Raw genomic sequence first — 27934 nt, 5'->3', positions numbered from 1 at the left:
ATTCATTTCAACTAAGATTTCTACTATGATTTATTCCTGTTCTAAATCCTGTGGAAGCTTTAGCCTACAGTCACACAATACGGACAACTGATAAAATAGATCAAATTCATTTTATTTTTTTTTAGGTCTTTAGTTAACAAAGGAATCAGAATAAGGAGAAATATACCTAAATATACATCATCATAGTGTGGACGATTTCTCTGGCTCATAGGAAAGAAGTGAGCTTTGAACAGCTCGAGGGACCCTATAATCTTGGGTACCATGCTCTCAGGTGATCTTTCCCTCAAAAGTAGTGAAACTTGTGTTTAGAATAAGAGATGTAGGGGGGCAGCTAGGTGGCGCAGTGGATAAGCACTGGCCCTGGATTCAGGAGTACCTGAGTTCAAATCCAGCCTCAGACACTTGACCCTGGGCAAGTCACTTAACCCCCATTGCCCCACAAAAAAAAAAAGAATAAGAGATGTGGTTGTCAGAGACTAGGAGAATGGGGCCTTTTTCAGAGGCTAAGGTAGTTCAACGCTTTGAAGGAAAGAAAACATGGAAGTAGCAATGGAAAAGGATTATCCAGTGTCCCACAAGAAGCATCGCTGTTACTGTGCTTTGAAAGGGCCAACAGCCTTCAGGCCATTTTCTGTTATAACTTAAAGGAATGTCAAACCTAAGCAGCAAAACAGAACCAAGGAACAACCCATTTACTGGGCAAATAAACACCCAGCATGTCACTCTTAGGAGAGCAATGCTGGAGACCCAGAAGTAAGCAGTGAGTTGAGGTTGCTGGAGGAGGACCAGCCTTCTCCCTGAGGGCAGCTGATTTTTCCTTCCTTGCAGAGGTGAGTCCTCCTAGGGCAGTGCAAGGATCGGGCCAAATCTGGTCCTGGACGTCACATGGCTAACTGCATTATTCAGTTCTAAATGTTTCGGTGAGCCCCTGAAAAAGAAAGACAAGTGACTCGCACTTAGCAAAGGTGTTGGCCCTGTGGGCTTGCTCTGAATGTGCTACTGTGATGGCGCATCTTTTGCCTGTGTATGGCTCTGATTCTGGGTAGGTTATTCTGGCCTTATTAGCCCCAGCTGTAGTTTATTTTACTTTCTATTCACCCATCATCTCCTTGATAACCTCATGAACTGCCTGGTCACCTTCTCTTCTCCCTCGAGACATTAGGAACCATAATCACTTCTGCCACTGTTCCTGGATGGAACGTGCCAATCTAGTCTCCAATGGCTCCAATCATCCCCCCCAGTAAATTTCAGGACTAAAATGTCCCTCCCTGGCCACCACTCCACTGTTCCTGGATGGAACGTGCCAATCTAGTCTCCAATGGCTCCAATCATCCCCCCTGTAAATTTCAGGACTAAAATGTCCCTCCCTGGCCACCACTCCCCGCCCCCCTTCCAGTGTGCTGTTTCCTCTTTAAGAATATGAGCTTCTTGACAGCAGAGCCTGCCTTTGCTTTTGCATTTGCATTCCCAACACTTAACACAGTGCTTGTACTTAGTAAGTACTTAAAAAACATTTTTCTCTTCATTTATTCATTCACTTTGGGAGCCCTCACTATGATGGTCATCAAAATTGAGTCATTACCCATATCATTTTTCTCTTCTCCTAAGTGCCTAAAGGTGAAAGCAAGAGTCTGTTTCAGCTCGTTTTTCCTGTGAGTTTAGAAGGGACCAATTACCTGGTCGTAGTCTTCTACATATTTATATTTCTTCTCTCGGTAGTAAAACCTCTTTTTCATGAAATACAGGACTATAATGTCACACAGGACTGTGGCCTGGATGGACAATAAAGAAATAACAGAAGATCAGAGTGATTTTTTTTTTGGTGAGGCAATTGGGGTTAAGTGACTTGCTCAGGGTCACACAGCTAGTAAGTGTTAAGTGTCTGAGGCCGGATTTGAACTCAGGTCCTGTTGACTCCAGGGCCAGTGCTCTATCCACTATACCACCTAACTGCCCCTGGTCAGTGATTTTTGAAGAAGTAAATGGCAAACCACTCCAGTGTCTTTTGCCAAGAAAACCCCAAACAGGGTCATGAAGAGTTGGACATGACTGAACAACAACCATACCACAGCTGGAAATGGGCAAGGCAGGGATACACTTAGATCCACCAGACTCCAAGTCCAGCTCCCTACTCATCTGCAGTGAAGTAACCCAGCTTTTTGTAGTCCCTAAAATCTCATCTCAAAAGGACAGGTCAGAGAATTTGTAATAAGACCTAATAGACAAAAAGGGCTTCAGAGACCATCAGGTATAATCCATAGCAATCCTGTCCACAACATCCCTAACAGATGGTCAGGGCAGCTAGGTGGTGCAGTGGATACAGCACTGGCCCTGGATTCAGGAGGACCTGAGTTCAAATCCAACCTTAGATACTTTACATTTACTAGCTGTGTGACCCTAGGCAAGTCACTTAACCCCAATTGCCTCACAAAAAAACCAAAAAACCCTAACAAATAGTCATCCACCCTGTGCTTGGTGATGTCCAGGGATAAAGAATTCTCTCCTTTCCGAGGTAGCTCTTTCTACTTCAGGATGGTTCCCAACCTGATGACAGCACCTCTGGGAAGGAGACTAGGTACCCAGCTTTGTTGCAGAGAAGGAGAAGCAAGCTTAACAGAAGATTAAGAGCAGAGGTATGGGGTCAGTCCCTTAGCTCTAAAGGGGCTCAGTGATTACAGTGTCGTTGGCTTCTGGGATACCCCCCCCACTGTGGTCAGCATATATGAAATACAGGTGTCTTACCACTCCAAGCAGTGCCAAGCCAGAGCCAATGTTTATCATGGTAGGGATGATATCAAACTTCCCAGCCTGACAAATGAGAAACATTTGAGATTGGGTTGAGAGAAGAAGAGAAAAAGGTGGGTTAAAATCTCTTCAGTTGGCTGGTGCTTGACTTCAGACCAGCTGAGACAGGAGAGGGATTGGGACGCTACCTTTCCGAAGACAATGACATCAAAACGAATGCCGTAGGCCTTGATGAGTGTGCGGGCCTCCATGCCATTTGCATCCTTATAGTATTTGGCAAACCTGGGAAAGAAATAGGATGTATTAGCCTAGCCTTACAGATACTAGAAGAATTGATCCCCAGCCTCTTCACTAACTCTGGGACTCTTCAATTTGCTCATGCCAATTAGTAGGTTAATAAGCAGCAGTGAGCGCCATTTAATCAGTTTTAAAAAGTTACAACATCATGCAGCAGAGTCAGTGCCTTGCATACACTAGGCAGATCATAGGGACTTGACAAATGAATGAAGAGAGTTGAGTCCATTCTCAGGTAGTTAAGAGTGTTTTTTTTTCTTGTTGCTCAGTTGTTTTAGTTGTGTCTGATTCTTCATGACCCATTTGGGGTTTTCTTGGCAAAGATATTGGAGCAGTTTGCCATTTCCTTCTCTAACTCATTTTACAGATGAGGAAACTGAGGCAAACAAGGTTAGGTGACTTGCCCAGGGTCACCCAGCTAGTAAGTGTCTGAAGTCAAGGATTTGAACTTGGAAAGATGAATCTTCCCGACTCCAGGCCCAGTAATCTATCCGCTGAGCCACACAGCTGCCCGTTTTCTTTCTAAATCTGCCTAAAAGACCAGGACAAACCTTTCCTTACAAGGGCGAGTGTTCCAATACTTGGGCATCAGATAGTGCCTTTCCTCTGTTCTCATCATGGTGTGTAAGATTCAAACTAATTCAATTGATTAAGTACCTACTGCATGCATGGCCCTGTTTCAACTCTGGCTGTGCTATTCATTTGCCATTGAATGTTATTTCTAAATAGTAAGGCCACCTGGCCACTTAAAAAAGGAAGAAGCAACTGGACAGTTATGTGGAATCTTCACTCAGCAGCAGCAGAAAGCAGCCACGCACCTCTGCACTTATGTGCGATGACCTATTCAAGAAGCCAACAACACCTCATGGCCTTTATTTTTGAGGAAAAAAAAGGGGGGAAGGGGCAAAGCCATTGACTGAAGGCTTGTGGATATGCTAGAGGCATCAGGTGCCCCACTCCTAAATGGAGGCTTGTGGGCAGTGACTGCCTGTGGCTCGTTGGAAAATGAGGTCTTGGTCTCCTCATTGTGCTCTGGCTCTTGGCTTGGTGCCATGCACTCAGGAAGTCTTTCCTGCATGGCCACAGACTGAGCTGGTGGGCCGCCACCCAACTATTCTGAAAATTGGGCACAGGTGTGGTCGGTCCACAGAGCCGGCTTGCCCCCTGCTGGGATACATGCAAGTTCATTTGTACTTTATGCACACGGTATCACAAGGCAGAGTCTGCTGTTGGGCCATTATTGTATGGGAGGATTTTTTCCCATTGGATGCTCAGCCTAAGCAGATGATTCACCACAAGAGGGAGACCACACAGCACAGAATACTTTGAGAAGGCCAGGAGACGTTTTCTAGCAAGGCCTCTGATATAGTTTGCATGCAAAAAATGGGAAGCTGGAAAAACCAAACCAACAAAACTTACATATGCCCACGTTGTGCTGTTTCAGAAAGGGAGAGGAAAACAAAAATACCTAGCTCGATCACTCCATTACCAAAAATAGCGAGATAACCACCAGGGACCCCCTAGAGTTAACCCCTGTGTGCTGTTAGCCCTGGTGACCACTGAGCCGTGAGTATAACTGCCTTTCATAATTGCTTTTCTCAATAATCCTACATATTTTATGTTATACATTTAAAAATCACTATTCTGAGCAAGGGTCTACACACTTGCCCCAACCATCTGCCCAAGGGGTCCAGGACACAGTAGAGGTGATGAACCTTCAATCCCTCTACTCCATTTTACGAGGCAGAGATGAGGCTCAAATGAATGAAGTGACCTGTCCTCAAGACACAGGTAAGATTCGAACCTCATGCCTTCTGATTAAGTCTCAGCCTACCCCTTACTCCACAAACCCTCTAAACACATGTACTAAACTCAGCCTGGATTTATCTACAGCAGTTTTTATAGACTGGTTTGCAGGATGCTGGGCCTAGCCCAGTGCTGTGTTTGGCCTGGTTTTCTTTGTTTTGTTTAGTGTTTTTTTAGTGAGGCCATTGGAGTTAAGTGACTTGCCCAGGGTCACTCAGCTAGTAAGTGTTAAGCGTCTGAGGCCGGATTTGAACTCAGGTCCTGCTGACTCCAGGGCCGGTGCTCTATCTACTGTGCCACCTAGCTGCCCCATGGCCTGGTTTTCAAAAGACACAGGCATTAGAAATGCATGGTATTTCTTTTCTTTCTTTCTTTTTTTTTTGGTGAGGCAATTGGGGTTAAGTGACTTGCCCAGGGTCACAAAGCTAGTAAGTGTTAAGTGTTTGAGGCTGGATTTGAACTCAGGTCCTCCTGACTCCAGGGCCAGTGCTCTATCCACTGTGCCACCTAGCTGCCCCTGGACGGTATTTCTTAATCCCAGCTGATGGGTCATGTCTGTCCTCTCCTCAGCCCCCAGACCAAGAAAATAAGTAACACATCCCACAATCCCCTCCACCTGAAGTTATAGCCGGGGGAGACATTGTGGTCGGAATCCTGGTTGTCAAGGCGCCGGAAGGAATACTTTGGCAAGCAGCGGGAAGCGGACAGGTCCAAGTTGCAGTCCCAGTTGATCTGAATGCCCATGATGCCTCCCTGCATGTTCCAAAGCAAGAAAATGTTAGGGGTCAGTCAGTGGGAAAGCTCACGCCAGAGTGAGCCTCAGAAGGAGGCCGATGCATCGAGGCCATCCAATCTCTTTTAAAAAATCAATACTTTTTAAAAGGCAGTAGCGACTGAAGAGTTATATGGAACCTTTGAGCAGTTGCAGTTGACTAGGTAGAGAGTGGCTATCAGTCCCAGGAAGGTTTTCCTGATGGAGTCATGCTAGAAGGGCATGAACAAAAGCCACCACTCACCTCCACAGCCATCTGCTGGAAGCTTTGTCCTGCACTTCCTGTTATTTTGCCAAGATGGAATATGGGGCAGAATGGGTCTGTCTTGGCATCATAGATACATGACTTGAGGTAGGTGGCGTTCGTGTTGGGAAGGATGTTTCTCCTGTAGCAGGGAGGGGGCAAAAGGGAGAAGCGGAGGGGAGGAAGGGGAGAGGGAGAAATGGTTACAGACAGACAGAATTCCTCCAAGACACTGGTCAAGCTACATGCGCTCTTCCTAAAGATGTGCTTCAAGAATTCATGACTCTATCTCTCTCCATCAGTGTCAACAGGCGACTCACCTGTCTTAGGAGACAGTTTGCCTCCCCTACACCCCAAATCACCCCTGGTGGCAAAGCCCCTGGTGATGAGCCTCCTCTGAATTTAGAGGACCAGCCTAGCTAACGATGGGCACGGTCTCCCCTTGGACCTTTGCCGTTTCGGAGGCCTGGCCACAGCATGTAGATGGCTGGCACAACCTAAAGAGCCCAGGGTCTCAGGCATCAGGAGCTGATTGTAGTGAAGATCCCAATACTTACTTGGTGAAATTAAACTTGGGATACCAGATGTGGTTCTTGATCAAGAGGGTGAAGTTCTCTGCGGCCTTCAGAAAGGCAGGTCTGAAATATCACACACACACACACACACACACACACACACACACAAATGTAAACAGGATCAATCGCAACTTCAAGTGATGTTAGCCTCCCCTCCCCTCCTCCCAAACAGGAAGAGACCCTTTGCCTCCAGTTGCACAAAGCAGGCCGCTAAGCTTGGGGATTTTCAATCCAATGTGGAGGTTTCCTAGTTTATGAGAGTGGAGCAGCTAGGTGGTGCAGTGGGTAGAGCATTGGGGACGGCCAGGGGAAAAATGCCTAGAGTTGGGAAATGGAGAGTCACATGACAGCAGCAGCCAAGAGGCCAGTGTCACTGGATCTAAGAGTATGTTGGAGGGGGAGGGGATGGTATAATGTATAAGAAGACTAGAAAGATGGGGGAAAGGAGCCCTTAATAGTAAAATCCAAAGCCTCCACAAGCATCTAGGCACAAGGCCATAATTTAGGAAACAAGATGAACTATTGGCCCTAACACAAGGGGCAAATCTGACCTTGTAGCTATCACTCAGACGTGATGGGATGAGACCTATAATGGGACCATACATAGCCACGGATGGTAAAGTTTATTCAAAAGAAAGAAGTGAGGAGAAAGGGAGTTGGAGAAGGTAGACGTGTAGTTTAAGAAGAGCAAGTCTGGAAACCAGAGAGGGGAACTATCTCAGAGAATGTTTAAGTTAGGGTCGATGGAAGGAAAAAGTGAGGTCATCTTGTCATTGGAATATCCCACCTGGACAAAAAGGAAAACCGAGTAATTTTGGGAGATAGATCACAAGCCTGGCATGGAAACACTACAGAGTGGTGACATAGGGCTTCAGTTAACCACATATTTGCTTCAATTAACTAGAACTCTCCCTCTTCTAAAAGCCAACAACCTGTTTTGTTTTGTTTTGTTTTGTTTTGCGGGGCAATGAGGGTTAAGTGACTTGCCCAGGGTCACACGGCTAGTAAATGTTAAGTGTCTGAGGCCGGATTTGAACTCAGGTCCTCCTGACTCCAGGGCCGCTGCTCTATCCACAGCGCCACCTAGCTGCCCCCAAAAATGGGATATCTTAAGAGAATAATGTCGACTGATCTATTATCTCTCATCTATCTATCTACCTATAATCTGTCAATAGAGACAGACATAGCTATCTATATTGATCTATCCCTATGTATATATGTGCATATATACACGTGTGCATATATTTATACATACACAGATCCAAACTTGCATACACAAATACATACATATACACATACATATACATACATACACACTATATATATCATCTCTATCTGTCATCTATCAACCTTTTATCTATCTATCTATCTATCTATCTATCTATCTATCTATCTATCTATCTATCTATCTATCTATCTATCTATCTAGGATTTTTGAAAGCTACACTGAGAAGATGGAAGCAAGGCCCAGCCACAAGATGACAGTAAGAGCCAGGCATGGTCCCGTAAAAACAGTGGCAGGAATGCTAAAACTCCGAATGAGCTAAGCTTGGGGAGGGAAGCTGAGGACAACAAGAAGGGTTTGAAAAAGACTCCACTGGGAGAAAAAGGATCGTTAAAGAAGGCCCAGGACCTTTGTTTGGCACGGGTGCGACCATAACTGATGATGACAGAGAGATCTATTCAGTGCTTCCTTTCTCTGCCTGAGAGGAAGGCCTCTGCATGGGAAATAGCAGGACAAGATAGAGTAACAGAGAGCTAATACCCAAGACAGGTGATGAGAGAATAAGAGCCCAAAGACCTGCCCATGATGAATTCAAGGTTGGGACTATATTTTAGGGTCCTGGGAGAACTGGTTGATGGGAGGGATGCCTGAATGATCATGGAAAGGGGGAGGGGGCACCAAAAGACTGGAAAAGGGGAAAATGTCCCGGTTTTTAAAAAGGGGGAGAATAGAGTCTGTCAACTAGAGGTAATTCACTTTTATTCCTGAGAAGATTCTAGGACAGATCATTAAAAGAGTTTATCAAATATGGAGAAGAGAAAGGGGGGGGGTACCAAGGGCCAGCAGGGCGTTGCCAAGGACAGGATGAGTTAGACTAATCTCAATTCCTTTTTCAAGAGGACTGCTAATCTAGCTGGTAAGAAGAAAGCTGGGTATGGAGCTGATCTTGATTTTAGCAAAGCTTTTGGTAAAAGTACCTCCCTTGTACTCTTCAGATGGAGATATATGGATTACATGACAGTGTCATTAGCTGAATTTAGAGCTGGTTGGATAGTTGCACTCAGACAATTGTTAATTTTTCAATAGGAATGTTCCAGGGAGTCTCTAGGGGAGTGCCCCAGAGATCTATGTCCCTGTGCTGCTTAACATTTTTCTTTTCTTTTTTTTTGGTGAGGCAATGAAGTTAAGTGACTTGCCCAGGGTCACACAGCTATTACGTGTCAAGTGTCTGAGGCTAGATTTGAACTCAGGACCTCCTGAATCCAAGGCCAGTGCTTTATCCACTGTACCACCTAACTGCCCTGCTGCTTAACATTTTTATCAGAGATTTGGATAAAGGCAGAGGTGGCTTGCTCACCAAGTTTGCAGGTGACACCAAGGAGGGAGGGAAGAGCTAACTCAGTGGGTGGCAGAGTCAGGATCCGAAAGGATCTTGATGGATTAAGAGCTTAACCTCATAAGATAAAATTCAGTAGGTATAAATGTAAAAACTTATACCTGGGTACAAAAAATCAAAGTATAAGACGGGGGAGACATGGTTGGGTAATTATCGTTCTGAAAAAAACCCTGCTCATTAGCTTTTTCTTTTCTTTGAAGCTACCATGTAACTGTTTTGACTCTTTACTGGGTTCACTGTTCACTAAAAATTCCAGCCATTTACCTTGGGAATTATTTTTTGTCTAGCCACAAAACCTTTCCCTCATGAACTGGTTTGGTTAAGTTTTTGTCCCTGAAAGGACAACTTTCCATCTCTCTTTTATCTGTAAAGTGAGCAGATTAGACCAGAAGATCCAAGGCTCCTTCCAGCTTAAAACATTCCCGGATCTCTTGCCCTGTCATTTTCCCTTCCCTATCCCGAAATGCTGCCTTGGCAACCTCTAGGAAACATTGGGGACACAGTCTAGCACAATACATATTTGTTGAATGGAACTAAACTCCTCCCTTAAAAGTCAAGGTTTATGATCTCTGACCTTTCCTGAGCCCTAGATCTGGGCCAATCTCTTATGACTCACCGGGGCACATAAGTATCGTTCTCCACTGGACACCAACCAAACACCTCACATGTCTTCACGTGAGCATTATAGTTTACACACCTTCCAGTTGTCACTCCTACAGCAAGACAAGGAGGAACAAGGAGTCAAGCACCTCGCTGCAGTGTAGACAGCACCTTTTTTTTTTTTTTTTGGGTGAGGCAATTGGGGTTAAGTGACTTGCCCAGGGTCACACAGCTAGTAATCGTTAGGTGTCTAAGGCCGGATTTGAACTCAGGTCCTCCTGAATCCAGGGCTGGTGCTCTATCTACTGCACCACTTAGCTGCCTCTCATGGGCACCTTAATCAAGGATAATCTTCCCTTGCTTACAAACCCAGCTACTTTAACCTGTAAATATTTGGGCATTGGCATGAAGCCCATCCACATAACAGCATAAGATCAGTGGTCTCACAAGAGAGTTAGTTATTTCTTTGAGGACCAGTCTTGTTATAAGATATACTTAGGGAATCCTAAAGAGTTTGACTCCTTTGAATTTTTTCTACCAGAGAAGGATAATCCCACACTGAAATAATAACCTTAATAATATGTAATATAATAATAATAACAATGAACATATATGATTATATGATTATAGTAATATATTATTAAAGGTCTTATAAACTTAAGCCCACTCTCCCCACTACAGAAGGTCAGATTGAGAGTGTTAGCGCCTGCTGTTCCAACCAAACACTTGGCTATTATCTGAGCTGACAAAGAAAACATGGACTTTGAGCCTGCTGGCATTCTCCCGCCAAGAATCTTACACTAAGAACATCAAATGGGTTCTATGAAATAGACCACGGGAGATAAGCCCATACATACCACTGCCGTGGACATCGGCGGAGCCAAAAGCACAGTCATCGTCTGATTTACACGTAGTTTTCGCATCTGGAAGCTGGAGAAGACAGAAATGAGTAAAAATAAGGCCCGATGTGGGTTTATTTTTGAAACCACAGCCAGAACCCACATTCTCGCACCCATGGTGCTCAAAAGAAGGAGGAATAAGGAAAAGGACTGGTTTGTCCCTCAAGGACGCTTACCTCGGGACAGGTGCTCTGTCTCTGATTCAAGGTTGCAATCATGTTGGTCATGACAAACAGTGTGTTCTCTTGCTGTAAAACAGAACAAGGAAAGACAGGGATGGTGATAACACCTACTGGCCACACTGATGGACACACAAGGAAGGGTCAACCACCCATTTAAGTAGTATGGGCTGCTCCCAAGGGCCATATTGGAAAGCACCCCACTCCAAAGTCACTTTGGTGGGCTCTACAAGAATGGAACACCAAAGTGGCTTCACAAAGGCACCTCTATGGGGGCAGTGAGGTGGCGCAGTAGATAAAGCACCGGCCCTGGATTCAGGAGGACTTGAGTTCAAATCTAATCTTAAACACTTGACACTTACTAGCTGTGTGACCCTGGGCAAGTCACTTAACCCTCACTGCCCTGCAAACCCCGCCAAAAAAACAAAACCAAACAAAAACAAAGGCACCTCTACTTTTGGAGAAGCAAGCTGTTGCTTCTTTGTATAAGCCTTCACCCCAGGCACCCACATGCCTAGGCTCAGTGCTGATCAGTCATCATGACCAACATGGTGAAATGTGAAGGAATTTCTTCACAATTTGTACATTTCTTTGGATATTCTACCTCCAACTCTGTCCAACCTTTTGAGTACACTTCACAGAACCTATTTAATGTTCGTGGTACAAGATTCCTGGTGGTAGAGTGAAGGTAGGATCAAAGTCTGTGTTTTCTTCGTCAGGTTGGAGTCTAGCCAAGCGTCTGATCTACCACAAGAAAGGTCTGAAAGTCTTTTCCTTCATCCAATGAAATAGGGGTTTGAAATTCACTCTTCTCATTCACATTTGTGTGTCTGGCATTGAGTCTTTGCTCATCTTTGCCAGGTCCAAATAAACACAGGATAGGTCTGTACCGTTCATTCTTTAGGCATTTAAGCACGTTCACAGTATATCTTATGATATTTTCAGTGTGTGTGTGTGTGTGTGTGTGTGTGTGTGTGTGTGTGTGTGTGTGTAAAAAGAATGGATGCAAAACAAAGTGAGTTGACCCAGGATAACAATGTATATAGTAATGGCAATACTGTACAATGATCAACTTTGAATGACTTACCTGTTATGAGTAATACAATGATCCAAGACAATTCTAAAGGACTCATGATGAAAAATGCTCTCCACTATGAGAGAAACAACTGATGGAGCCTGAATGCAGAATGGAGTATAACCTTTTCATTTTTTTTATGTCTGACATTGAAAATATGTTTTACATGACTTCACATGCATAAGTGATATCACATTTCTTGCCTTCGCAATGAGTGGGGAAGGGGTGAGAAGGAGGGAGAGAATTCAGAACTAAAAATCTTTTTTTGTGGGGGGGTGGGGCAATGAGGGTTAAGTGACTTGCCTAGGGTCACAGAGCTAGTAAGTGTCAAGTGTTTGAGGCCGAATTTGAACTCAGGTCCTCCTGAATCCAGGGCCAGTGCTTTATCCACTGTGCCACCTAGCTGCCCCTAAAAAACTTTTAAAAAAATGATAAAATAAGTAATTTAAAAGTCTGCTTTTAAAGCAAGACTAAAAAATGGCAAATTACTCCAGTATCTCTGCCAAGAAAACCCCCAATGAGGTCACGAAGAGTCAGACCCGACTGAAATGACTGAACAATAACAACATAAACTCTCTGAGGGCAGAGGCCATGGGGGTTAACAGCATCTAGGTGCCCAATACATTAGTGCAGAATTGAACTGACATGCAGGAAAACAATCTAATGGCATTTTATTTTACACAAACTGGACATTATGAATCAAATGGAAAACAATAGCTGTGAAGGCATTTTGAAAAGAACTCTATAAATAACATGGCAGACATTTTGGAGATATGACACCCTTGCCTATCACTGAAAACTGCCTTTAGGGTAGGCAAAGGAATGCAGGAGGAGTTTCAGGGCTTACTTTAAACACCTCTGGGTCAATCCTTATATTGTTGCTGTTGAGTCATTTCAGACACGTTTGACTCTCTGTGACCCAATTTGGGATTTTCTTTGTCAAAATACTGGGGTGATTTGCCATTTCCTTCTCCAGCTCATTTTACACATGAGGAAACTGAGACAAACAGGGTTAAATGACTTGCCCAGCTAGCGAGTGTCTACCACAGCGCCACCTAGCTGTCAATACCTTTTCCATTATACTGCGCCACTTTCCCCAAAGAAACTGAAAAGGAGATGAAGATATATGTGAAACATAATCCTGAAAATCCTTTGGCTTTCCAGGCTTAGTTTCTCTCTGTCTAACAAGCTCTCTGTACCGTGGTTGTTTTACTTACTGACCATTCTCGTGCCTTGATAAAAATACAAACCCTAGAGGACTCAAATTCCTGCCCTGGGGAAGAGTGAAGTGTTACCTTGATTGTTGGGTCCCTCACCTGGCCTCTGATACCTAGATGGGTGTTAGCTAAGCTTCACTTGACTCAGTGACCTCTTCTCACTATCTGCTTTGCAGCTGAATAAGTACCCTCCACTTTCCAGTTCTGGAGTGATAATCATCAAACTGGTCTAATGTCCACTACTGGGAAGGGCGTGCCATTGTATACACCTGTGGTTCCACCGCTCTGTAACCTCCAGCCAAAATGCTCTTCCTTGGTCACCCCTCTATGCATGCGCAAAGAGAATATAAGACCTGTAGGTCAAGGGCTGTCTTCACTTATGTATTTGTACATACAGTGCTTGGCACAGCGTATGTGCTTAAGGGCTTTTAAAATTTATTCATTCATTTGTGCTTAGTATACCCCCCAACTTCTGCCCTGCACACCTCGTTCTTTTGGTTCTGTTTATTTATTTAATTTCCTCATCTGTAAAATGAGCTGGAGAAGGAAATGGCAAACCACTCCAGTATCTTTGCCAAGAAAACATCAAATCTGGCCTTAGATACTACTAGCTGTATGACCCTGGGCAAGTCACTTAACCCCGTTTGCCTCAGTTTCTTCATCTGTAAAATGAGCCAGAGAAGAAAACAACAAACCACTCCAGTATCTTTGCCAAGAAAACCCCAAAAGGGACCATGAAGAGTCGGACACAATTGAAACAAAGGAACAACAATAAGATTTCATTCCACATTAGTTGAATGAATAAATGAATGAATGAGTGACTGTGTGAGTGAAATAGCATTTATTAAATGCTTCCATCCCTGGCCTCCTTTAAGTCCCAACTAAAATTCCACTCTCTTCAGGAAGCCTTCCCTAACCTCTCTTAATTCTTGTGCTTTCTTTCTATTAATTATTTCCTGTTTACTCTGTATGTAGTTCTAGTGTATTCTCTCTCTCCTTCTACACACACACTACACACACACTTGTTTGCATGCTGCTTCCTTCATTAGATTTTAAGCTCCCTGAGGGCAGGGATTGTCTCTTTGTATCCTCAGTTCTTAAAATAATGCCTGGCACATAGTAGGTTTTTAATAAATGTTAACTGATTGACTGATTGATCCTGAACTGCCTGGGACAGCTCAGGCTTCCTAGAAAATGGATCTAAGAGTTTCAATGAGAGCTCTGTGCAGCCTTAAGTCTGGGGGAACAGCCAACCCCTTGAAAGATCACCGGGGCCAACTTCTCCTGCCATCCTCTGAAGACCATCATGCCAAAGGCTCCCTGGTGATATTACTAGTTCTCTATCCCTTTCTGTTTCTGCTTTGGAGGGGTCAGTCCCAGCCCTCAAGTGAGGGAGATAGTGATGGACTCATCCTTTAGTTCTTGCCAGTTAAAGCAAGTGGCCTTTCCTAACACAGTCAACTAAAGGGGTCTGTGACTTCAGCACTGGCCGACCCATGTGATCTTTCTAAGAAGCCCTTTTGATCTAAAACTGAATTTTGAAATTGAAAGTGTTTTTTCCTCCCTGCTCAAATTTTCCAAGAACATCGGGCCTGATCTCTTTCACACTCTACTTTGCGTCATATTTGTTTGTGTACATATCATTCCCATCTCTCTACCCCTCTGGCCAGCCCAGTGCTTTGCACATACTTGATAAAGGTTTGTGGAATTTAATTTGGAATGAACACCTTGTGTGACTGATTGCAGGACAGAGGAAGAGAATTGAATTGCTTTTTTTTTTTATCATAAAAGCATTTTTATTATTCTCCAGTCACATGTAAAGATGGTTTTCAACATTTATTTTCATAAGATTTTTAGCTACAATTTTTTTCCCATCCTCTCTTCCCTCCCCCCTCCCCGAGACATAAAGCAATCTGATATAGGTTATATATGTAGAATCACATTAAACACATTTCTGCATGTGAGAATTGAATTGTAAAGCTCTACCCACTCCTGGCTCCCAGGTTGGACAGAGGCAGACAGAGTCATCAGCCTCAGGAGCCCACCAGGGTCCAAGCATCAGGATGTGGTTTACTCCACTTGGGAGCCTCCTCCTTCTAGTATTAGGGACTAGCACAAGTGACTTGCCCAAGGTCACACAACTAGTAAGTCTGAGAAGCAGGCTTTGAATCCAGGTCCCCCTAATTCCAAGCCCGGAACTCCAGCCATTACCCCAGGCTGCCTCTAATATCCCACACAGCTCAATCAGGATAGAAGCAAGAGCTAATGTTAGGATTAGCATCGTATTCAGTACAAATAGAAGCTTATAATAAGTGTAGGCAAAGAAGAAATACAAGGGCTAGGAGTAGGTAGAAGAGAAAGAGAAAGTGTGCAGATCCAACTTTTTTTTTTTTTTTGGTGGGGCAATGGGGTTTAAGTGACTTGCCCGGGGTCACACATCTAGCAAGTGTCAAGTGTCTGAGGTCACATTTGAACTCAGGTCCTTCTGAATCCAAGGCCGGTGCTTTATCCACGATGCCACGACGCCACCTAGCTGCTCCCCAGATCCAACTTTTAAAGTTTAATTGTGGGGAAGCCAATGAATTTAATTTAATCCCTTCAAGAAGGGAGAGTCTTTCTATAACCCATAGGCACCACAGTTCATAGAAGGCTCCATGGCTGTGTATTACTTTATTTTATCTATCTATCTGTCTGTCTATCTATCTATCTATCTCTTCATTCATTCATTCATTCATTCATTCATTCATTTATTTATTTATTTATTCATTCATTTATTTATTTATTTGCAGGCAATGGGGGTTAAGTGACTTGCCCAGGGTCACACGGCTAGTAAGTGTCAAGTGTCTGAGGTCGGATTTGAATTTAGGTCCTCCTGAATCCAGGGCCAGTACTTTAACCACTGCGCTATCTAGCTGCCCCTTTAGAATAGCTATAATAAAAATAGTAATACTAGTAATGATAGGATATAGCCATTTTTATAGCAATTTAAGGTCTGCAAAGCACCTTCCAAACACTAACCCGTTTGACCCTCACAACCCTCCTAGGGACTATGGGTATTATCATCTCTATTTTACATTTATATTTATATTATCATTTGTAATATTTAATTTATACATTTATATAGAATATAGAATTTATATTTTATTTATATTATCATCTTTATTTTATCCTCTAGTTCTGAGATAAAGGGACTTGCTCAGGGTCACACAGGCAGGACTCAAACCCAGGTCTTCCTGACCCCACATCTAGCACTCTACTCATTATCCCCTGCTGCCTTTCAATAAGGAGACATGGTAGAGTCTTATCTTCTCAGAAGCAGACCACAGTCAAATTAAGTCAACGATCATTTCTTCAGAACCTATTACATTCCAGGCACTGTGCTATTCATGGCACCTTCAAGGTAAGTTACTGTATCTGTAGAGAAAGTTGAGTTCTCATTGAAACATTGTGATCTATGGATGCCACAGCCATCTAACTAACCATACTACTTATTTTAATTTCCTTCACAGAACACTTCTCTTCCCTTTTCTGGAGCCTTACAACTGACCGACTGACTTGAAGGATCTATGATTTCATCTGGGTGGCTACTACCCAAATGACTGGAATCCCATATCCCTCTCACCTTTAAGAGTTTCTGTAGAAAAAAAAAAGTTTCTGTGGCCAAAAAATTAATTCTCTGGTATCTAACCAGGTGATGAGACTGGCCACTCCCCAGGGGGGGTCCTCAGATAAAAGCTATTCCATCAGGAGGACCAATAGCTTCCTATTCCTAAGAAAGCTTGAAGGTGGGGGGATCTGCGAGATTCCAAGTTGATTACTGTTGTATATTTTTCTTTGTACAATTTTAAGTCTCCCACGGGATCTAAGATATGTGTTGGCAACTTATGATTTGATAGATCCACACGGATAAATTCTTGGGTCCAGATCCTTGTGTCTCCCCCCCCCCCCCAATTCTTCCCTCGCAGTCCGGAGTTGAGTATGGCAGTTTATCTCTATTTGGTCACACTTGTGATATAAGCCATATGGAGTAAGAGGTTCAAGTTTCTGTTGTTCTAAGGAGGAGATAATAGTCATTATAAGTTGTGAACTGTCAATGTTTACTTTAGGATTTTCACTCTAGCTATTTAAGAGATCATAGCCTAGGAAAGCCAGTCCCTGGACAGGAACAACTTTCTTCTGTTTTGCCTTTTGCTCATACAGGCTTTTTATTTTTATTTTTTATAAAAGCATTGATATATTTTGCTTTTACACTGCCTACATTTCCCTCTGTATCCTTCCTCCTTCTTTCCCTCCAGAGCTGCACCTTATAACAATTCTTTTTTTTTTTTTTTTTTAATGAGGAAAGTGGGGCAGTTAGATGGCTCAGTGGATAAAGCACTGGCTCTGGATTTAGGAGGACCTGAGTTCAAATCTGGCCTCAGACACTTGACACTTACTAGCTGTGTGACCCTGGGCAAGTCATTTAACCCTCACTCCCCCCCCCCCCCCCATCACCACCATGAGGAAAGAGGAAAAAAAATCAGTAAAACCAATCAGTATGTCAAAAAAATCTGATATTAAATGCAATGTTCCACACCTGTGGTTCCCCTACCTCTTCAAGGAGTAGAAGGGAGCCTTTGGGGTCATGCTTGTTTTTTATATTCCCACAACATTAATTTTCTATTGTCTTGCGGTGGTCATTCTTTCCTGTTACATGGTTGCAATCATTTCTTACAGTCTAGTTCCATTCCGTTATTTTTATGTATCATGATTTTGTTTAGCATTTCTCCAGCTGATGGGCATCTTGACTTCCATGAAAAAGGTTGCTATCCATATTTTTGGAGACTTTCCTTTTGTCAGTGACTTCTCTGGGGTATGTGCCTAGCCAATGGAACCTTTAGGTCAAAGGTTATAGAAGTTTTAGTCACTTAGTTGCTTAATTCCAAATTGCTTTACAGAATAGTTGTACCAACTGAGAGCTTCACTGACCATGGACTCCCTTCCTTTATCCATTGCCTTGTCTTGGCAGAGGAGCTTGGGTTCAGTGAGATCATGAGCTATACTGTGCAGGGTTATTGAAGACGGACAGATCATAGTGAAGACTTCTGACAGCTAGGTGGCGCAGTGGATAGAGCACCAGCCCTGGATTCAGGAGGACCCGAGTTCAAATCCAACCTCAGACATGACACTTACTAGCTGTGTGACCCTGGGCAAATCACCAAAAAAAAAAAAAAATTTTTTTAAAAAGATGATCCACTGCAGAAGGAAGGGGCAAACCACTCTAGTATCTTTGCTAAGAAAATTCCAAAAATGGGGTCATGAAGAGCCGTATGTGACTGAAATGACTGAACAATGACAACAACATTGTACCAATTTAGGCATAGAAGATGAGCTTTCTGTCATTTCTAAATAAACTCAAAGCACAAGAGTTTTCATGTTTCTTAGTGCCTGACATCTTGACCTCTCTCAATATGTCTGGCTCTAAGTGTTGTAGTTGCTGTTTAGCCATTAAAGATTTGTAGTTGAGGAACTGACAATAAGGATTACCCTATTATCCAAACAAACTTCCTGAGATAGACACTCAATGACCACTCAAACTTGCTGTTTGTTGTGCCTGTAGTGGACAAACAGACACTTTTGGGTCAGGAAGACTGGTCCAAATCCTGCCCTTGACACATATTCATTTAAACTCTCTGACTGCTGGGAGCTCTAAGTTATCACTTAACCCCAACTGCCTCACTAAAAAAAAAAAGTTACTGATTTGCTCTAAGTTTTATTTATATATATATATAATTTTTTTTTTAAGTTACTGATTTGCAACAGTAGAAGCAGATTTCCACATCAGGAATTCCCCACCCATTAATAAAATCACATGTCTAGATAAAAAAAAAAAGAAGTTTTGTCAGCAGGAACTTAAGAGTGGCCAGGAGTGCAATAACCATTAAACACAGCTGCAAAGCCAATAAGTGTGAGGCCCCAAGATGAGTCATGAACATGTGAAAGGGACAAAGCGTGAAAACCTACCTGAGCAGGGATCACATAATCCGCCACATCCCAGACCCTGAGCCCCATGTCAGAGGTATTGGTCAGGGCCACGCCTTTCACCTTTGTGGTAATGGAACTGACAACTGAGTCCATCTCTTGGTAGCCTTTTTCCCACACAAATACCCACCTGTAAGACAGAAAGTGGATTATACAGTGGGTCTTTGTACAGTGGGGGCTGGTGTTTTCTATATGCTGTTATGTCGTTTAGATTCAGGGTCAGAAGGGACCCCGGAGATCATCTGTCCAGAGCCACTTGTCTTACAGATGGGAAAATGAAATGAGAAGGGGAGTGACATAAATAGCAAAGCTGCACTTGAATTCCAGGTCTTTTCACTGCGAATCCAGAATTGTTTTCTACACAGATGGAGGAAGTGTTTATAGGTGTCAAGTCCTGAGGATACAAATGGGCGCAATGGAGACAGTCCCTGCCCTCCAGAAGCTTACATTCTAATGGGGGCAGGGGAGATGACACATAAAGGGAAGCTGGTAGTGGGAGAAGCAATTCTAGAGGCATGGATTAAGGATGGCTGGGAAGTGACTGTAGAGGTGACTCCAGGCACCACCTAGCTGCCCCTTGCTTGGAAATTGGGGTTAAGTGACTTGCCCAGGGTCACACAGCTAGTTAAGTATTAAGTGTCTGAGACCGGATTTGAACTCAGGTACTCCTGACTCCAGGGCCAGTGCTCTATCCACTGCGCCATCTAGCTGCCCCTTTTGCTTGGCTTTTAAAGTACTTTATAACCTTCCCCAGAAGTATCAGGGTGGCCCAGTGGATAGAACACTGAGCTTAGAAGAATTCAGGAAGACCTGAATTCAAATATGACCCCAGATACCTAGCTCTATGACCCTGGGCAAGTCACTAAAAAACAAAACAAAACAAACAAACAAACCCCAAACTCCATTTGCCTCAGTTTCCTTAGATGTAAAATGGGGATAATAATAGCACCCACCTCAAAGTATTGTTGTAAGGATCAAATGAGAAAATATTTGTAAAACGTGCTTAGCACAGTACCTGGTATCTAGTAGGCACCATATAAATGCCTGTTCTTTCCCTTTTACTCCCCTCTGCCAATGCCTTAGACTACCCACCCTCCTCCGTCTATATTTTATTTAACATAGTTGCTTGCAGGCTGTCCCCCCAATTAGACTGTAAGCAACCCGAGGGCAGGGAATTACCTTTTGCCTTTCTTAGCTTATAGCAGGCACTTAATAAATGCTTACTGCCAGGCTTTAGAAATATTAAGTATTTTTAAATTATCCTAATCTTGAAAGCTTTCAACTAATCTGAAAGAGAAACTCTTATCAATCAATCTCTAACTGCTGATTTCAAAACAAGAGCTGCTGCCCCAATCTCTGGTCAGCTCAGGAAAGGTCTATGACCTGGAAGTAATTTGGATGGTTCTAGGACAAGGGTAAAGGGGTAGAGGCCCTGGATCGATCCACCTCAGCAGTAGCTCCACTACCTGAAGGGTGAGGAGGGAAAGAGCTCCAGCTATAGGGGTCACAAGTGAAAATTTATAAAATTGGGTGATGATGTCTCTTGTGTGAAGAAGAGCAAGAAGGATGGTGTCACTGGTTCACAGAGTCTTGAGAGGAGGATAGGTAAAGGTCTGGTTGTGAAGGGCTTAAGAGCCACAAGATTTTATATTTGATCTTGGAGGTAATAGGGAGCCATTGGAGTTTAATGAGGGGAGGAGGTGACATGGTAGGGCTCAGCAGCTGAGTGGAGGATCCATCAGAATGGATCAGGAAACCAACCAGAAGGCTATGGTGTTAAGCTCAGCTGTCAGGTCATGAGAGCCTGCCTGTAACAGGGCATGGACTGTGGGGGTGCAGAGAAGGAGAGGTATAGGAGACATATTATGAAGGTAGAAATGACAAAACTTGGTGACAGACTGAAAATGTAGGGTGAGTGTTATGATGATTATACACCAAGGTAGGGAGCCTGGGAAATCAGAAAATGGTGAGATCCTTGACAGGTATAGGGAAGTCTGGAAGAGGGAAAGGTTTGGGGAAAAGATAATAAGGTCTGTTTTGGACATGTTGAGTCTGAGATGCCTCTAGGACTTAAATATTCAATGGGCAATTGGTATTTCAAGACCAGAGGTCAAGAGAGAGGTTGGGGCTGGATAAAAAGAGGTGAGAACCAAAGGCAAAAAGATGATAATTGAATCCATGGGGAATGATGAGATTACCAAGGAAAGTCTAGAGGGATGGAGGAGATGACCCAGGATGAAGCTTGGGGGACACTCACAGTTACTCCTGGTCACTTGTGACCAGTTGGGGGATGGGAGAACACCTTGAAAAGAGAGAAATCTTTAGAGAAACTGAGCAGTTTTAGGAAAATGATTCTTCAAGATTAAGTGACCATTGTTCTAGACTGATGAACCAAAATGTTAACTTTTCTCATATCCTGAAGTTGGTAACTTGTGTTTTATCATATTGCGAAATTTCCTTGTTCAGGAACTCTTGAAATGTTACTTCAAAATGTCTTATGAGGAAGAGATATCAAAGAATGATGGACTCTGTCACTTTGGGTGGTTTTCTCTCAGGCAGAATAATGCTTGAATTTAGAAGGATGATAAATGAATAAACATTGTTTCTGGCAGGTTTGTGCTTAAAACCGCAGAGTACAATATTATTATTTTTTTTCTTTGACAACCATAAGGACTTGCAGTGGGGCATAACAAAAAGATTGAGAGTAGATGAAAAAGACATCAGTAAATATTTTAAGGTCGACAAGAGAACTTTCTGCTCCTAATTCTGTAAATACCGATAGGGATTTCTATTTTGTTTCTCTTTCTGGGTTATTTCTACCAGTTAAACCTCAGAATGAGTTTCAGCTGAATGGAGATGCCTGCTGGGTTTGGGTAAGAACATTACTATTTTATAATTGCCAATTAATAGTCAAAATATAATTCAGAACACAGGGCCTCAAATCAATCAGACCTGGGCCATATCATATGATGGGCTACTGAAAATGATCTGGGTCTGGGAAATTCATTTTGAAGATCGTTTGTTCACTGACCTCAAAATGACTACTTTTTGTCTGAATACAAATATATATGGAATTTTTTGATCATGTACTAAGAAGAACCATTCTCCAAAAGTTAAAAAACAGTCAAAGGTAGGGCAGCTAGGTGGCGCAGTGGATAAAGCACTGGCCCTGGATTCAGGAGGACCTGAGTTCAAATCCGGCCTCAGACACTTGACACTTACTAGCTGTGTGACCCTGGGCAAGTCACTTAACCCCCATTGCCCACAAAAAAAAAAAAAAAGGGAAAAAAAACCAGTCAAAGGTTATGAATACTCAGTGCTCAAAAGAAGAGATGTATTATCAACAGCCATATGAAAAAATGTTCCAAGTCCCCAATAAGAAATGCATATTTTTAAAACTCTGAAGTTCCATGTCAAGCCCATCGGATTGGCAAAGATGACCCAAAAGAGAATCTGACAATGGTTGGAGAGGCTAGGGAGAGGCAGGCAGACTTAATACGCTGTTGATGGAGCTGTGAACTGGTCCAATCAATTTGGGATTATCACTAAACTCTATTTCACTGTTAGGCTTTTATCCCAAAGAGATCAAAGGCAGAGGAAAAGGACCCCATATGCCCACAAATGTTTATAAATAGCACTTTTTGGTTGGTATGGGGAAAAACTTGAAAAATAGCGGGTGCCCCTCATTTGGGGACTAGCTGAACAATTTATGTCAAGTCAACTGATCAACAAGCATTTATTAAGTGCCTACTACGTTCCCAGCACTGGAGATACAGATGTAAATACATGATTCCTAAATATGTGAACAGAATGGAATTTTTGCAATTATATTCTGGAATAGAATTGGAATATTATTTAATGGAACAGAGTAAGAAATGACAAAGGAAACAGATTTAGAGACACCTGGAAAAAGTTGTATGAATGATTTGAGCAGAACCAGGGGGACATTTTATACAATGTCTATAATAAGGTAAACATCTGTGAAAGACTTAAGGGACTGATCAATGCAAAGACCAGTCATGACTCAGGTGGCGATTAAAAATATGAGGCATAGTATCTCATCAATTTAATCATTTTATTAATAGAGCCAGCGAGTTATGAATAAAATGAGGTCTATGGTCATCTCTCTCAGACCAAAGACCCCTTAGGGGTGGGGTACAGAGCTTATATACCCTTGAAACAGTAGGTAGTCAATGGGACCAAGAATTGACCCCAGGATAGAGAGCCTTGGGCTGTCAATTCAAAGGGTCCCCTCTTCAATGAGGGGACCCTGTGACCCCCACACTGGACAGAGAAGCCTTTGGCCATCTAGATAGACAGATCTGTCTCCACCTAAGATTCCTTGTGAGCTTGGGTTGGATCTGACCCAGACGGGGAGATTTGATGAAGTCTCTCAAGGAGATGGGTAGAAAGAAAAGGAGATCACTGCGTCCTCCAAGATATTGATTATTATTATTATTTTTTAGTGAGGCAATTGGGGTTAAGTGACTTGCCCAAGGTCACACAGCTAGTAAGTGTTAAGTGTCTGAGGCCAGATTTGAACTCAGGTACTCCTGACTCCAGGGCTGCTGCTCTATCCACTGCGCCACCTAGCTGCCCCTCAAGATATTGATTATTAATCATTTATTTCTCTCGCTCCTGAAGATGGATAAAACCTGCTTCCCATCCCTTGGCAGACAGGTGATGAACTAAGGATGCAGAATGAAGTACACATTTTTGAATATGACTGACAGGTGACTTTGCTTATACTTGTTACAAGGGAAGGCTTTTATTTTTGCTCAGGAGAATTATTGGGGGTGGAGAGTGATAGTGATGCAAGAAAATAAAAGAATGGCAATAGAAACAAAACATTATAAACATAGATATATGAGAAAGAAGAAGGAACTTCAGAAACGGACACATACAGTGTTGGCAATAACTTAAATTTAAGATACTTTTATTTTTGTTTGGTTTTTTTGTTTGTTTGTTTGTTTTTGCGGGGAAATGGGGGTTAAGTGACTTGCCCAGGGTCACACAGCTAGTAAGTGTCAAGTGTCTGAGGCCGGATTTGAACTCAGGTACTCCTGAATCCATGGCTGGTGCTTTATCCACTGTGCCACCTAGCCGCCCCCCTAAGATACTTTTATTTTTGAGGCAACTGGGGTTAAGTGATTTGCTCAGGGTCACACAGTTAGTAAGTGTCTGAGGCTGAATTTGAACTCAGGTCCTCCCAGCTAGAGATCAGAGATGTTACCAATATTCACCAGAAAAATGGGAAAAGTTCCGTCTGTAGCACAGTCTGCATCATTGCCCATGTCCAACTAGCTGTCAAGTCCCTTTAGAACATCTCTTAAACCATTGCTTCTCTCTTCTGACACCGACACCTGGTAGATGCCCTCATCACCTCATGTCTGGACCTCTGCAGTAGCTGCAGGCCTCTCTACCTGATTTGAGTCTCTCCCCACTTCAGTCTATCTTCTACTCAACTGTCAAAGCGAGCTTCCTAAGGTGCAGAGCTGATCACATCACCACCCTCCTATTCAATTAATTCTGATGGCTCCCTATCACCTCCAGGTTCAAAGTTAGAATCCCTTCTGGTCTTCTTGCATCTTATTTCCCTTCACCAATCTAGTAACAATCAATCCATCCATAAACATTTACTAAATGCCTACTACGTGTCAGGCACTGTGCCAAGCATCATTGCTGTTCCCTGACCAAGACACTCCAACTCCCTTTTTTTTTTTTTTGCTGCTCCTGGCATTTTATTGGCTGTCCTTCATACTTCATATTCTCTCCCTCCTCACCCCCCCTGCAGGCCTCCTTCAGTTCTCAGCTAAAATCTCACCTTCTACAAGAAGCCTTTCCCAGTTCTTAATTTCAGCGCCCGTCCCTCTGAGATTACCCCCAATTTATCCTGTTTATATCTTGTCTTTATCTTCTGTATCTTTTTCTGCAGCCGTTTGCACACTGACTTCCCAGTTGAAGAGAGAGCTCCCTCAAGGCAGGGACTGTCTATTGCCTTTCTTTGTATTCCCAGAACTTTGTACAGTGCCAAGAACTTGATAAGTGCTTGTTGATGGAATGAGTTGTCTCAGAGCCAAGTAGGCAAGATCGCTTTAATTTCCTAACTCTACCAGAAAGCAGATTTTACTGGGTTGCAGACATTCTTTCACTGTACAAATATTTACTGGGCACCTCAAAGCGACCCACAGCCTCTAAGTAGGGTGGAGATAAGATGTAGAGGGCCCAGTTTCCATTCCCCGGATCATGTAGCCTTGGTTGGGGAGGACTGGGTGCATGGGCACTGGGGAACAATTTAAAATGTCAGACAAAACCCTACAAAAAAGAAAAGTAGTGATAGCTAAATGCCCGGAGATACTACCAGAGGAGTCAAGAAATCTTTTGTATGAGTTTCAAATCCTTGAGGGGAGAAAATAGTTATAAAATAGGATCCTCGCCACACATCACCCACAAAACTGCTCAGGTTTAGGCTAGGTGATGCAGAAAGAACTGATCCTGGAGTCATGAAGTCCGGAATGCAAATCTAGCCTCGGGACTCTTACTTGCTGTGTGACCCTGAGCAAGTTACTTTAACCTCACACTGCCTCAGTTTCCTCATATGTAAAATTGAGATAATAATAACATTTACTTCCCAAAGTTGTTGTGAGGATGAAATGAGGTAATATTGGTGTATTACTTTGCAAACTTTAAAGTGCTATATCAATGCTGGCTTATGAAATGCTGCTTCCCTGCTGGGTCTGGGGAAAGACAGAGGTGCTAAATGCCTGGGTCTTCATCCTAAGGTGCCTCCCAGCCTGGGCCCCTAAACCCAGCAGTAGAGTTATCTGGACACTCTATCTCTAGGCTCCAGGCATTTTCACTGGCTGTCCCTCTTGCCTAGAATTTGCTCCCTCCTCATCTCAACCTTTGGCTGAGTCCCAGCTAAAACCCCACCTTCTCCAGGAAGCCTCTCCAATCCCTCTTTATTCTGGTGTCTTCCCTCTGTTGATCATTTCTTATTTATCTTGTCTAGAGCTCCTTCCTACATAGTTGTTTGAAAATTGTCTCCCTCATTGGACTGAACTGCTCGAGGGCAGGGACTGTCTTTTGGCCTCTTTTTTTGCCCTTGGAGGTTAGCACACTGCCTGGCACATGTTCAGTCTTGTCCGACTCTTGGTGACCCCATTTGGGGTTTTCTTGGCAAAGATCCTAGAGCAGTTTGCCATTTCCTTCTCTAGTTCATTTAACAGATGAGGAAACTGAGGCAAAAGGGGATTAAGTGACTTGCCCAGGGTCACACAGCTAGTAAGTGTCTGAGGCTGGATTGGAACACACATAAGCACACAGTAAGAGATTAATAATTATGTGTTTCCTGATTCCCTCATATGTTCCTCATGAACATCAGTAGTTCAGGGGCTAAGTAGGGTGGAGGTGAGCAACAGCTCAAGCCTGAAGACACAAATTTGGGGGAGCCATGGGGGGAGGGCAGGAGAAAGAATGGCAAAAACAAAAGCCAAAGCCTAGAATAACTTTGAAGGGGGTTCGGCATCTGGTGGCGAGATAAGATGGGAGCTGATGATACGCGTCAGTCCAGCTAGGGCAAAGCTGAGGCTGAGGCCGAGGGGGTGTACAGGAGGAGATCTGGAGGGGGAAGGGGGCAGGATGAAGCTTTGGGCAGGGAGGCTGGGGGGCGGGCTGGACTGTATAACCCCAGGGCACGTGGGGACTCAAGGCTGGGTGGGGGGCAGTGGGAAAATTCGGCGCAGGGTCCTCGGCCCCTCGCAGCTCCCATGCCCGCTACTGCACCAAGCTAGCCCCCCAAAAGCATCGCTGCTCCCCAGTAAACCGCCGGTTATCGCACCCCAGGGCTCTCGCTTCCTCCGGGGCCGCCCCCTCGTGATTGGCCGGTTCGAGGCACGATAGCCCAGGGGAAGCGAAGAGCACCCGAGGGCGGGAGCACCGGCCCCCCCCCGCCCCGCGTTGCCGCAGGGGGCGTGGCCAGTACGCTCCGCATTAACCCCTTCCCCTCCTCCCCGTCTCGCGTGTCCGCAGGGCTCGCTCCTCCCCCGGACCAGCGGGCGCACGCTCCTGACAGGTCCCGGGGCACGCGGTTAGGGGGCGCCCTCGGGCCAGGTCCCGGGTGGTTCCCCAGGGCGCAGAGCCCTTCTGATTGGTCCCATATGGTCTCTCCGGAGGTGGTCGCGCGCCTGAGCGGCCCCACCTGGTCCCCGGGGCGGCGCGCGCCCACAGCGGGGGTCCGCGCGCCCGAGCAGTCACGCCTCGGCCCCGGGGCGCGCGCTTACCCGATGACGTAGGCGAGGATGAGCAGCTGCACGCCGCGGTTCATGAGCCCCACTTTGCGGCTGCGGATGAGCACGATGCGTGGCGTGTCGTACTCGAAGAAGAAGCTCGACAGCGAAGCCGCGCAGCCCGCCATGGCCCGCCGGGCTCGAGGCCGAGCTCCGAGTCTCCAGGCTCCGGCAGGGGCGGCCGAACCGAGCGCAGGGCGAGCGGGGCGGGGCGGGGCCGGGAAAAAGGCCTCGCCAGCTCCGCCCAGCACCCCGCCCCGCACCCGGAACCGGAGCCGGAGCTGCGGCCGCCGTCGCCCGCGTAGACGCGGACCCGGAGTGGGGCGCGAGCCTGAGCCCACGTGGACGCGCGGAGCGCGAGAACCCGAGGAAGTTCCCTCCCCGGGGGTCCTCAGGCGGCTCTGGGTTAGGGGCAAGGGGTGAAGTGGGGTTTGACCTGACTAGCAACTCGCCTGGAACTGACACCCTGGAAAATTTCCTGGAGCCCCTGAAAGTGACCCACCCGGGATCACACTCCCGCTTATGTCAGTGGCAGAATTCGAACCCGGGACTTCCTGCCTCTGAGGCTTCTGTCCTCCCAGGGGCTGACATAAACTCC

The 27934-nt window shown here is 44.5% G+C and overlaps 1 protein-coding gene across 1 annotated transcript; it reads right to left on the bottom strand.

Moving 5' to 3' along the window:
• Positions 1–104: 104 nt before the first annotated feature.
• P2RX4 (purinergic receptor P2X 4) lies at positions 105–27544 on the bottom strand. The gene is made up of 12 exons (XM_043977995.1): positions 27331–27544; positions 19031–19178; positions 10733–10804; positions 10515–10587; positions 9674–9770; positions 6419–6499; positions 5862–6003; positions 5462–5598; positions 2934–3027; positions 2743–2808; positions 1677–1772; positions 105–928 (listed from the first exon to the last, which is right to left on the bottom strand). The coding sequence occupies exons 1-12, from the start codon at positions 27462–27464 to the stop codon at positions 899–901; spliced, it is 1170 nt and encodes a 389-aa protein (XP_043833930.1). The 5' UTR covers positions 27465–27544; the 3' UTR covers positions 105–898.
• Positions 27545–27934: the final 390 nt, after the last annotated feature.

The sequence above is a fragment of the Dromiciops gliroides genome, chromosome 1 (genome assembly GCF_019393635.1).
Source record: "Dromiciops gliroides isolate mDroGli1 chromosome 1, mDroGli1.pri, whole genome shotgun sequence".
In the NCBI taxonomy this organism is placed as follows: Eukaryota; Metazoa; Chordata; class Mammalia; order Microbiotheria; family Microbiotheriidae; genus Dromiciops; species Dromiciops gliroides.
Note: the sequence above shows the minus strand (reverse complement) of the source record. Positions and strands in the feature narration are given on the sequence as shown.

What these genes read in the sequence shown, in the direction of transcription:
- P2RX4 (XM_043977995.1), bottom strand. Translation starts at nt 27,464, where the DNA reads ATGGCGGGCTGCGCGGCTTCGCTGTCGAGCTTCTTCTTCGAGTACGAC. An exon ending in ATCCTCGCCTACGTCATCGG is followed by an intron (nt 19,179 to 27,330) that starts GTAAGCGCGCGC and finishes TCTGTCTTACAG; the next exon opens with GTGGGTATTTGTGTGGGAAA. An exon ending in ATGTCATTGTCTTCGGAAAG is followed by an intron (nt 2,809 to 2,933) that starts GTAGCGTCCCAA and finishes CTCATTTGTCAG; the next exon opens with GCTGGGAAGTTTGATATCAT.